Below are 12242 nucleotides of genomic sequence, written 5' to 3'. Positions count from 1 at the left end.
TAAACCCACATCCATACTTATACTCGCATTTGGGTGAGGTGATTGACATTTACACAAGACAGAACAGGAACCAATGGGTATTAAAACATAAGGATGAAAGTAACTGCAGAAGGCCTATTGGTCCATAGCATCAACACTTCCTCTTGATGCCTCTATATTGGTTCGAAGTCTTGAAGTGGGTAGAATATAGTTGTACATTAATTGACTGTTGATTGCTGGTGTTGACTTTTTGATGTGTAGTGCCTCGCTGATGTCAAGCCGCCTGCTATCGCTCTATCTATTGATGATTTCTGTGTTTAAGATTTCTCTGGCGATGGTCTGGTTGTGAGAAGAGATTATATGTTCCTTGATGGACCCCTGTTGCTTATGCATTGTTAGTAGCCTGGAAAGAGACGTTGTTGTCTTGCCTATATACTGAGTTCTTTGGGGCTTACAGTCCCCAAGTGGGCATGTGAAGGCATAGACGATTTTGGTTTCCTTCAAGACGTTCTGTTTGGTGTCTGGAGAGTTCTTCATGAGTAGGTTGGACTTTTTTTTGGTTTTATAGTAAATTGTCAATTGTATTTTCTGATTTTTTTTCTGGACTAAGACAAAAACAGGGACCTCTGTTGGTCCCTGGCTAGGATACAGGATAAGCCCCCACTTTGCTGGATCTCAGCTGAGATGAATATTGGATTAAGGATATCCACTTTGCAGGCCCCCCCCCCCCCAGCCAGGATGACGAGGATGAAGGATAAACCCGCCCTGCAACCATCCCCCCCATCCCCCAATCCTCCCGAACACCCCCCCCCCCAGAACAACACAAGACTGGCAAACGGTTTATATCCAAGTCTGAGCAGCATACATACGACCGAATTATGGTCCGAGACTGGACGGTTCTTCAATTGGTCCGAGTTCAATAAGATTTATTTAACTTTTCCCCCCCCTTAAGAGATTTGTGGGTCTGTTTTTGGGTGTAATAATTCTTTTTTTGGGGGGGAGGGGAGGGGGGGGGGAGGAGGAGGGGTGGGAGGGGGGGGGATCGTGGGTGCGGGCGGGGAGGGGGGAGGTCGTGGGTGCGGACGGGGGTCGTACCTAACTTGACCATACCTCTGTCGCCGCTAGAATCAAATGCCCAACGAAGCTAGGCAGAGGCGCCTCGATTCCCGGACCATCGTAGCGACAGACCTGCCCCTGCAGGCTCCTGACGATCCTCATCTTTCACCGGCCATGTCCCGCCAAGGTAATTCCACACACCGGGGTCGCCGCGGGAGTTCGAGTCCTTAGTGCTATCATTCTCCGGAGAGATTTAGGAAGTGTGTCCGTGGCTCTATATGGTGGTCCTTCAAGCCGGATCAAGTGATGCCGGTTACCCCATAATCCGAACATTTAATTCGCATGTTTGGTCGATTGGATTATAGATGTGAAGCATTTAACCCCTCAGTATTTGCGTTCCTCGTCTGATTATAGAGAATGTGCAATTAGTGTTTAAAGAAAATAAGTTCCTTGAGGTATCTAAGACAGTTCGAGGTTAAAGATGCTTTAAATTTCTCTTCATTTTAGGGATACACGATGATCCAAGGCATCTTCGTCGCTTTCATAACTGAACCTCACTGGATAACGGATTATTGGTCACTTTCACTATCCTCCTGGTACAAGTTGATATCGTTGTCACCTTCATTACGTAATCTGTATACATGGACGGTACTCAAGGTCTCAGTTGCCCCAGGCGTCAAGGGCCATACGGGTGAGACACTCCGTGTGCGCGCGCGCGTGTGTGTACTCACCTAGTTGTACTCACCTAGTTGTGTTTGCGGGGGTTGAGCTCTGGCTCTTTGGTCCCGCCTCTCAACCGTCAATCAACAGGTGTACAGATTCCTGAGCCTATCGGGCTCTGTCATATCTACACTTGAAACTGTGTATGGAGTCAGCCTCCACCACATCACCCCCTAATGCATTCCATTTGTCAACCACTCTGACACTAAAAAAGTTCTTTCTAATATCTCTGTGGCTCATTTGGGCACTCAGTTTCCACCTGTGTCCCCTTGTGCGTGTTCCCCTTGTGTTAAATAGACTGTCTTTATCTACCCTATCAATCCCCTTCAGAATCTTGAATGTGGTGATCATGTCCCCCCTAACTCTTCTGTCTTCCAGCGAAGTGAGGTTTAATTCCCGTAGTCTCTCCTCGTAGCTCATACCTCTCAGCTCGGGTACTAGTCTGGTGGCAAACCTTTGAACCTTTTCCAGTTTAGTCTTATCCTTGACTAGATATGGACTCCATGCTGGGGCTGCATACTCCAGGATTGGCCTGACATATGTGGTATACAAAGTTCTGAATGATTCTTTACACAAGTTTCTGAATGCCGTTCGTATGTTGGCCAGCCTGGCATATGCCGCTGATGTTATCCGCTTGATATGTGCTGCAGGAGACAGGTCTGGCGTGATATCAACCCCCAAGTCTTTTTCCTTCTCTGACTCCTGAAGAATTTCCTCTCCCAGATGATACCTTGTATCTGGCCTCCTGCTCCCTACACCTATCTTCATTACATTACATTTGGTTGGGTTAAACTCTAACAACCATTTGCTCGACCATTCCTTCAGCTTGTCTAGGTCTTCTTGAAGCCTCAAACAGTCCTCTTCTGTTTTAATCCTTCTCATAATTTTAGCATCGTCCGCAAACATTGAGAGAAATGAATCGATACCCTCCGGGAGATCATTTACATATATCAGAAACAAGATAGGACCGAGTACAGAGCCCTGTGGGACTCCATTGGTGACTTCACGCCAATCGGGGGTCTCACCCCTCACCGTAACTCTCTGCTTCCTATTGCTTAGATACTCCCTTATCCACTGGAGCACCTTACCAGCTACACCTGCCTGTCTCTCCAGCTTATGTACCAGCCTCTTATGCGGTACTGTGTCAAAGGCTTTCCGACAATCCAAGAAAATGCAGTCCGCCCAGCCCTCTCTTTCTTGCTTAATCTGTGTCACCTGTGTGTGTGTGTGTGTGTGTGTGTGTGTGTGTGTGTGTGTGTGTGTGAGTGAGTGAGTGTGTGAGTGAGTCCGTAAGAGCAGCGTCCTCCAGGGGAAAGCACCAAGGTCTGCATAGGAAATATTCAAGCTATTTTTTTTGTTTGTGGGTTAGTGCAGTTCACGGGTTAAGGTGTGTGTGTGTGTATGTGGGGAAGGGGGCAGAGCACACATGTGCCTTCCCCATGTAGAATGGTTATACCCGTCAGGTAGTTACTGCTCCCTGTGGTTCAGTCGTTAAAACTCTCGGAACGTTCCGTTATTCGTAGGAACGTTCGAATTTCAGTAGTAGACACGTTCGATTTCCTTTATTCGTTGGCCTGAAGAGCGTTACCTTCGCCTCCTTGACAGCAGTCAAGACGGAGTGTCCTGTCAAACCTGTCTGTGTACACCTGTCAGTCACATGTATCTGCACACCTGTCAAGACACCACGTCAGAAATGCCAAGGTCTTTCCTTACCAGAAACGTGTTAACCCAATCACCTAACCTGTCAAGGCCAAGGTATTGAGGACGTCAATATTTCGGTGTTTTAATTTGTGCTAATACGTTAAGAATGTGACGTATTAGGTGGGAGGACAGGATGGAGAATTACTGGATTTACGAAATTTACGAAAGCTGTATACCCTTGAACAATAATATATGTAAACAAGGCCGCCATTAAACAATTTACAAGCTGGGAAACTGCACAGCCCAAAGTTGTTATTGTAAATAAACTATTTCGTAGTGCTTCGGAGCTCATAAACTGTTTAATGAATGTAAACAAAGACGCCATGATTGAGGAAAGATGTAGAGGTTTCGCAAGTGGGTGGTTGAGTCCCGGCCTGTGGTTATGTAGTTGTGTTGCGTGCACGCGCGTGCGCTGGTGATTACTGATGCTTTAAGGCGTGTGCCTGTGCTTGTGCATGGCAAGTCTTGCGTGTGGGTGTGTATGTGTGTGTGTGTGTGTGTGTGTGTGTGTGTGTGTGTGTGTGTGTGTGTGTGTATGTGTGTGTGTGTGTATGTGTGTGTGTGTATGTGTGTGTGTGTGTGTATGTGTACTTGTTTGTGTGCGTGTGTTTGAACGTGTGCTTCACGTTCAATATATATATATATATAATATATATATATATATATATATATATATATATTATATATATATATATATATATTATATATATATATATATATATTATATATTATATTATATATATATATATATATATATATATATATATATATATATATATATATATATATATATATATATATATATATATATATATATATATAATGTTACTAACACACTATATGTTAATGTTACTTGAATTTGAACGAAGATTGAGATTTTCAGAGGTATGCCACTAGACTGGACCCAGAGCTGAAAGGTATGAGCTACGAGGAAAGACGACAGGTGTTAAACCTAACATCACTTGGAGAAGAAACAGGTGAGACATGATCACCACACACAAAATACTCCGGGGAATGGACATGGTAGACAAGAACAGACAAAAATGCCTAGGCAGTATCAAATGTAGATGTGACAGAGCTCAGTAGACTCTGGATTCTATACACAAGTCGATTAAGAGTCGAGAGGCGGGACCCAGAACTGTAGTTCGTCCCCTGCAAGTACAATTACACAAGTACTCCTCCACAAGCGGAGCAAAAAACACAAAAAGCAAAAAAAAAAAAAACTGCATAGCTTTAAAAAGAAAGCCCAAAATGGCAGAACGAAAAAGCCCCTTCGCCATCTGAGCCAATTAAAAAAAAAATTCAGTACTAGAGTAAAAATAAAATAAAATAAAAATCGCTAGCAAAGCCCCCCCCCACCCCCCCCCCACCACCAAAAAAAAACAAACTCTAAGCTTTTCTTCATTTAACTCCAAGCATATAATGACTTGGTGCTTTCTCCTGATAGTTGCTTTTATTTACACAAACAAAACACGAGTAAAACCTGTTCCAACCCCGTCTCACCTGACACACACAACCTCCCCCTCCCGGCCATATATCCTTCCTGGCCATATATATATTCTCGGCCATATATATATTCCCGGCCATATATGACAGTCCTATATGAATCGGTGCAAAAGGAACAAGAACAACAACAATGTGGAACCATACTGCGTGCTCAAGAGAGGCCAAATGCGTGTGGTGTGAGCGAACACCTGAAGCTGTGTGAAGCTGTGTCCATGCAGGTCATTCTTACCCCCTAGACACACGGCCATCATTGTTGCCAAAAATGCTAAGCATTTTCCCTCTTTTTATTTTCTATATTTTTGTATGGTGCTTAATCCGCGTGTTCGGGTTTTTCTCCCTATGTGTCACTGACTACTGCGTCTAGGTTGGTTTTGATAGGATTTTGGTGTAGTGTGAATGCGTTTTTGAGTAGTTGTTTAGGAATTAAGGGTCCTGGGCGGGGCGTTGGCCGCTCCGGTGATGCCTGTGTCGCCACGGCCGTTCGCCGCCATAACCCGGTTCCATTATATTGGAACTTGTGCGATAGCGATGAACCGAAAAAAATTCTCCTGTCTGGGATTTCACGCAATATTCAACCATTTTCATTGCTTTTTCTGGTGCCCGTGGAACACGACTCGCGGTCATTCTGTTGCAGCATCATAGAGCTCGGCTACCAGTGACGCTAAGGAACAGACACTCAGCTTCCAATTGACGCCATTCGTTGGATTTTATTCACATACATTAGCTAATTATCGGATGCAAATGCTTGGCAACACCAGGCGGGATGCTGATTGGGCGGATCCAATTAGCTGCTCGCGCTCCGATTGGTTGAGCGAGAGACGAGAGGTGGAGCCTGTTGCAAGATCTTCGCTAAATATTGTATAAATCACGGCTAGGGGTACAAAGTCCGCGGTTTCTTATAAGTAGTTATTTATTATTTTCCGACCTGAGCATGATAGTGCAGATAAACTCCGGGACGAGGCAGGAGGAGCAGGAGGAGGTTGGTGGGGATTAATTCACCTCCCTCAGTGAATAATCCCGCCGACTTCACCACCGCTCAAGCGGGGGAGCTATCGCAGTTATCAACCGCCAATAACAAAGACAGTCACTTCAATAGTTGCAATTTCTCATTCGCAGCGAGAGGGCCCACACTCATGGGGGGCCCAGAAGGCTGTGTTTCCTCCCTATCTCAACATCGAGAGAGTTATCATAGTCTCCCTTGCGTTAAAAAGATTATTTCGCGTCCTTCGAAAGAAAACGTTGAATAAAATATCGCAGGCAGTTGGCTAGAGTTTCTCGTCTTAATTCAGACTTGGCATGCCTCCGAGACCGCCAATTGCATAACAAGCAGACCACAGCCGAGTTTTAATCAACCCTTGGGATTATCAACAGCATTCTTTTGATTATTATCTTCTGGATCAGGCCCTGTACCTCTCCGATCGGCGATGTTTTGGGGTCCGTGATCGGCTGGGGATCTTGTTGAGCGGTAGCGATGTTCGCTTGATCGGATCCGTGACGTTGATGGGTTTTGGTTCACTAGTGATCAGATCTCACGCAACTCACTGATCAGATCTCACGCAACTCACCGATCAGTTGTGTATTTTTCCTTTAGGTTAAGTTCAGCATCTCATTGTATCCGCTTTTGTTTTGCATTTTGATGGTTCTTGTGTGCAAATGATGAATGCTGTTTCCGGTACAATGCGTTCCGCGTTCGACCTCCACAGGAGACCTGGAGCGATGGTTATCACCAGCTCGGTAGCCAGGCCGACCTGGCAATCGAACGGCCGTATAAGCAGCCGTGATTGGCCAGTCTTCTAATCAGCAACATGAGGGAGCTTCCTACCCAAGTAGCAGATAGCTTTGTTTACATTCATGATCTCTCTTGTGTTCGCTGTGAGACGCCTTGTTGGTGTGTGTGGTGCAGGTGTGGTGTGTGTGGTGCAGGTGTGGTTGGTGTGTGTGTTGGTGTGTGTAGTGCAGGTGTGGTGTGTGTGTGTGGTGCAGGTGTGGTGTGTGTGGTGCAGGTGTGGTGTGTGTGTGGTGCAGGTGTAGAGTGTGTGTGGTGCAGGTGTAGAGTGTGTGTGTGTGTTGGTGTGTGTGGTGAGGGTGTAGCGTGTGTACTCACCTAGTTATACTCACCTAGTTGTGTCTGCAGGATCGAGCATTGACTCTTGGATCCCACCTTTCGAGCATCGGTTGTTTACAGCAATGACTCCGGTCCCATTTCCCTATCATACCTGGTTTTAAAATTATGAATAGTATTTGCTTCCACATCCTGTTCCTGAAGTGCATTCCATTTTCCCACTACTCTCACGCTAAAAGAAAACTTCCTAACATATGTTGGTGTGTGTGTGTGTGTGTGTGAGGTGCGGGTGTAGCGTGTGTGTGTTGGTGTGTGTGAGGTGCGGGTGTAGCGTGTGTGTGTTGGTGTGTGTGTGGTGCGGGTGTAGCGTGTGTGTGTTGGTGTGTGAGGTGCGGGTGTAGCGTGTGTGTGTTGGTGTGTGAGGTGCGGGTGTAGCGTGTGTGTGTTGGTGTGTGTGAGGTGCGGGTGTAGCGTGTGTGTGTTGGTGTGTGAGGTGCGGGTGTAGCGTGTGTGTGTTGGTGTGTGTGAGGTGCGGGTGTAGCGTGTGTGTGTTGGTGTGTGAGGTGCGGGTGTAGCGTGTGTGTGTTGGTGTGTGAGGTGCGGGTGTAGCGTGTGTGTGTTGGTGTGTGAGGTGCGGGTGTAGCGTGTGTGTGTTGGTGTGTGTGAGGTGCGGGTGTAGCGTGTGTGTGTTGGTGTGTGAGGTGAGGCTGTAGGGTGTATGTTCTCTCATAAGAAAAAACAACAAACCTAATAACGTAAAACGAACAAAAATGAACAAAAATGAACAAAAATGAACCTTATATCGCACACAGACATATACACAACAAATTAAGACAAGCAGTATAAGGCTAAATTAACCAATTTAAAGGTAGACTGTTATAGAGACATAACCCTTTAAATACCCACTTGGTTTGAGGCCCATCAAGGAGTCTTAATCACCACAAGGAAACCAACTGCCACTCAAGATTAACCCCCTTAAAGTGGCAGTTAGGTCTGAGGTCACTCAGGGTCAATATGGCACCTCCCACAGCATGTACTTGGCACCACTCTACTAATTACTCTCACCAGAGGCGTTCCACACATACAAGGATTCAGACGGGTATTTTTAATGTCTCAAACATGCTCATGGTTTCTTGTACCAGTGGGATCGTGGAGGGTGTCTGTCGGCCCAATTTGAGGTCCTGGGCGTTTATAATGGTACAAGTAGTTAATTCGCAGCTGAAGTTGCTGTGTGGAACGACATGGTTAGGTTATATTTCTGTCTCTTGGGTGTTATATTTTAGGATGTGTGTCACGGTAACGGGGCTGGTACATGTCACGGGGCTGGTACATGTCACGGGGCTGGTACATGTCACGGGGCTGGTACATGTCACGGGGCTGGTACATGTCACGGGGCTGGTACATGTCACGGGCCTGGTACATGTCACGGGGCTGGTACATGTCACGGGGCTGGTACATGTCACGGGGCTGGTACATGTCACGGGGCTGGTACATGTCACGGGGCTGGTACATGTCACGGGGCTGGTACATGTCACGGGGCTGGTACATGTCACGGGGCTGGTACATGTCACGGGGCTGGTACATGTCACGGGGCTGGTACATGTCACGGGCCTGGTACATGTCACGGGGCTGGTACATGTCACGGGGCTGGTACATGTCACGGGGCTGGTACATGTCACGGGGCTGGTACATGTCACGGGGCTGGTACATGTCACGGGGCTGGTACATGTCACGGGCCTGGTACATGTCACGGGGCTGGTACATGTCACGGGGCTGGTACATGTCACGGGGCTGGTACATGTCACGGGGCTGGTACATGTCACGGGGCTGGTACATGTCACGGGGCTGGTACATGTCACGGGGCTGGTACATGTCACGGGGCTGTAACACATGTGTGTCTATCTGTCTTTCGCTCTCTGATTCTCTCTCATTCTCCCTCATTCTCTCTCTCATTCTCCGTCATTCTCTCTCCCATTCTCCGTCATTCTCTCTCCCATTCTCCCTCATTCTCTCTCCCATTCTCCCTCATTCTCTCTCCCATTCTCCCTCATTCTCTCTCCCATTCTCCCTCATTCTCTCTCCCATTCTCCCTCATTCTCTCTCTCATTCTCCCTCACTCTCTCTCTCATTCTCCCTCATTCTCTCTCATTCTCCCTCACTCTCTCTCCCATTCTCCCTCATTCTCTCTCCCATTCTCCCTCATTCTCTCTCTCATTCTCCCTCATTCTCTCTCCCATTCTCCCTCATTCTCCCTCCCATTCTCCCTCATTCTCTCTCCCATTCTCCCTCATTCTCTCTCCCATTCTCCCTCATTCTCTCTCCCATTCTCCCTCATTCTCTCTCCCATTCTCCCTCATCCTCTCTCCCATTCTCCCTCATTCTCTCTCTCATTCTCCCTCCCATTCTCTCTCTCATTCTCCCTCCCATTCTCCCTCATTCTCTCTCACTCTCTCTCCCATTCTCCCTCATTCTCTCTCTCATTCTCCCTCATTCTCTCTCTCATTCTCCCTCATTCTCCCTCATTCTCTCTCCCATTCTCCCTCATTCTCTCCCATTCTCCCTCACTCTCTCTCCCATTCTCCCTCATTCTCTCTCATTCTCCCTCACTCTCTCATTCTCCGTCACACTCACGAGACCGACACTAGTCGGTCACTATAGACAACACCAGGGAGCCGGTGGCTGAGCGGACATAACACTAGATACGTGATCCTGTGGTCCCGGGTTCGATCCCGGGCGCCGGCGAGAAACGATGGGCAGAGTTTCTTTCACCCTGATGCTCCTATTACCTAGCAGTAAATAAGTACGTTGGAGTTAGTCAGCTGTCACGGGCTGCTTCCTGGGGGTGGAGGCCTGGTCGAGGACCGGGCCGCGGGGACAGTAAAGCCCCGAAATCATCTCAAGATAACCTCAAGATAACCACCAAGGACAGTGCAGGTGAGTGGCAACCCCACAACAGTTAAGGAACAGCTCAAAGTTGTTGTTGTTTCAGAATTAGCTACTCAGAACGGTGTCCATGTAGCACGGGCTATGGTGAGCCCGTAACAGCTCAAAGATTGATTGATTGATTGAAGAAGATTAAGCCACCCAAGAGGTGGCACGGGCATGAATAGCCCGTAAGTGGTGGCCCTTTTGAGCCATTACCAGTATCAAAAGATGATACTGGAGATCTGTGGAGGCGCAACTGCACCCTGCGTGACGGGAGATGTCTCCCGTAACAGCTCAAAGACCCCGCTGGGATATATATATATATTGGTTGGGGGGGAGGGGGGGGGGGGAGAAATAGCCTAAGCAACTCTATCCCTTTGATATGTATTTCTTTCTTGTCTCAATAAACATAGTTGAACTTGATATATATATTCTTGCAAAACCTAACGATTTTACGGGCTATTCATGCCCGTGCCACCTCTTGGGTGGCTTAATCTCTATCAATCAATCGCCTAACGATTAACCATTGTTCAGCTGATTATCTCTTACGGGGTGGATCTATTCATGTTTTCTAACCCAGTGATAATACTTCAGTTTCGAATTGTTTCGTAACAAAATGCATCTGTTTTGCTTATTCAGAAACGATAGCTTTGATGAATGGGTTGGTTAGGTTAAATCTAACCTAGCAATCCACGCTCCACCCTTAGCCTATCGAGGTTATAAAATAGAAAACGTCACTATTGTGGGGTTTTATTTGTTAGTAAATATGTTGCAATTTAAATGGATTGGTTGATCGCGTGCGAAAATGCGAGTGGACTGGATGGAACGCAGCCTCCTTCCACCATCGGGGATTGAACGCTGATCTTGCAAGAAGCGAGGATGTCTCTGTGTAAACCTGTCTTAAGTGGACAGTCATGTGATATTGCATGTTCAAAGTGGTCTTTGGGAGTGAGCTGGTGGTTGATGTGGACAGTGAGGGAAAGATTTTGACCAGTCCTTCCTCAGGCCAAGTCCATTCCATCCAGCAGTCGACCCCACAGACGCATTCATCAATTTGAACATTGATGAACATTGATACATAAATACATACATACATACATACATACATACATACATACAAGGGTACGGTAACTCGCCATTTGACATGCGCAAAATTTGAAGCGCTTCTGCCCAATGACACACGTACGAACCCAAGCCACCCACCTAGCCTATCGAAGCCAATACTCATTAGTCCTATAAAACGTCAACATTACGGTGGTTTTAATGTATCACAAAAATCCTGTGACAATGTGATCGACAGCGTTAAAATCACGGTGCATTAGGTCGAGAGGACAGGTCTGCTGGGGCCAGATTCACTAAGTAGTTACGCAAGTATTTACGAACCTGTACATCTTTTCTCAATCTTTGGCGGTTTTGTTTACAATTATTAAACAGTTAATGAGCTCCGAAGCACCAGGAGGCTGTTTATAACAATAACAACAGTTGATTGGCAAGTTTTCATGCTTGTAAACTGTTTAAAAATGTAACCACAGCCGTCAAAGATTGAGTAAAGATGTACACGTTCGTAAGTGCTTGCGTAACTGCTTCGTGAATCTGGCCCCCAGGGGAATGAAGGGAACTATCAGGGAAAGCGCCAAGCCATTGCGACTATATAGCACTGGGAAGGGGTCAGGATAAGGATTTGGGATGGGACGAGAGGAAAGGAATGGTGCCCAACCACTTCGACGGTGGGGTTAACAGCATCTGGGAGATGAGGTCACCTCGATCATCACTAACGTTCACAGCGCCTGGCTCAGGTCAGGTCAAAGGTTAATTAACAGTGATGACCAATGGCGGAAGCTGTTTCAATGTCGACCCTCGCTTGGATGACCCAGGGTCGAGGTCTTCTGTGGGCTTGTTAGGGCATTTTAAGTGTGGTTGTTAGGGGCATTTTCAGTGAAGTTGTCAGGGCATTTTCTGTGGGCTTGTTAGGGCATTTTTGTGGGGATGTTAGGGCATTTTCTGTGGGCTTGTTAGGGCATTTTCTGTGGGCTTGTTAGGGCATTTTCTGTGGGCTTGTTAGGGCATTTTAAGTGTGGTTGTTAGGGGCATTTTCAGTGAGGTTGTTAGGGGCATTTTCAGTGGGGTTGTTAGGGCATTTTTGTGGGGTTGTTAGGGCATTTTCTGTGGGGTTGTTAGGGCATTTTTGTGGGGTTGTTAGGGCATTTTTGTGGGGATGTTAGGGCATTTTCTGTGGGGATGTTAGGGCATTTTCTGTGGGCTTGTTAGGGCATTTTCTGTGGGGTTGTTAGGG

At 46.8% G+C, this 12242-nt stretch overlaps 2 protein-coding genes across 2 annotated transcripts in view; one reads left to right on the top strand and one right to left on the bottom strand.

The window, feature by feature from the left end:
• LOC123771959 (unconventional myosin-XIX) overlaps positions 1 to 12242 on the top strand; it is a 235655-nt gene that overhangs the window by 126537 nt on the left and 96876 nt on the right. The window lies entirely within an intron of this gene.
• LOC123772025 (zinc finger CCCH domain-containing protein 13-like) lies at positions 8297 to 8896 on the bottom strand. The gene has a single exon (XM_045764888.2). It carries the CDS (start codon positions 8894 to 8896, stop codon positions 8297 to 8299), a length of 600 nt encoding a protein of 199 aa, XP_045620844.2.

Source organism: Procambarus clarkii, chromosome 38 (assembly GCF_040958095.1).
Source record: "Procambarus clarkii isolate CNS0578487 chromosome 38, FALCON_Pclarkii_2.0, whole genome shotgun sequence".
Lineage (NCBI taxonomy): Eukaryota > Metazoa > Arthropoda > Malacostraca > Decapoda > Cambaridae > Procambarus > Procambarus clarkii.
Note: the sequence above shows the minus strand (reverse complement) of the source record. Positions and strands in the feature narration are given on the sequence as shown.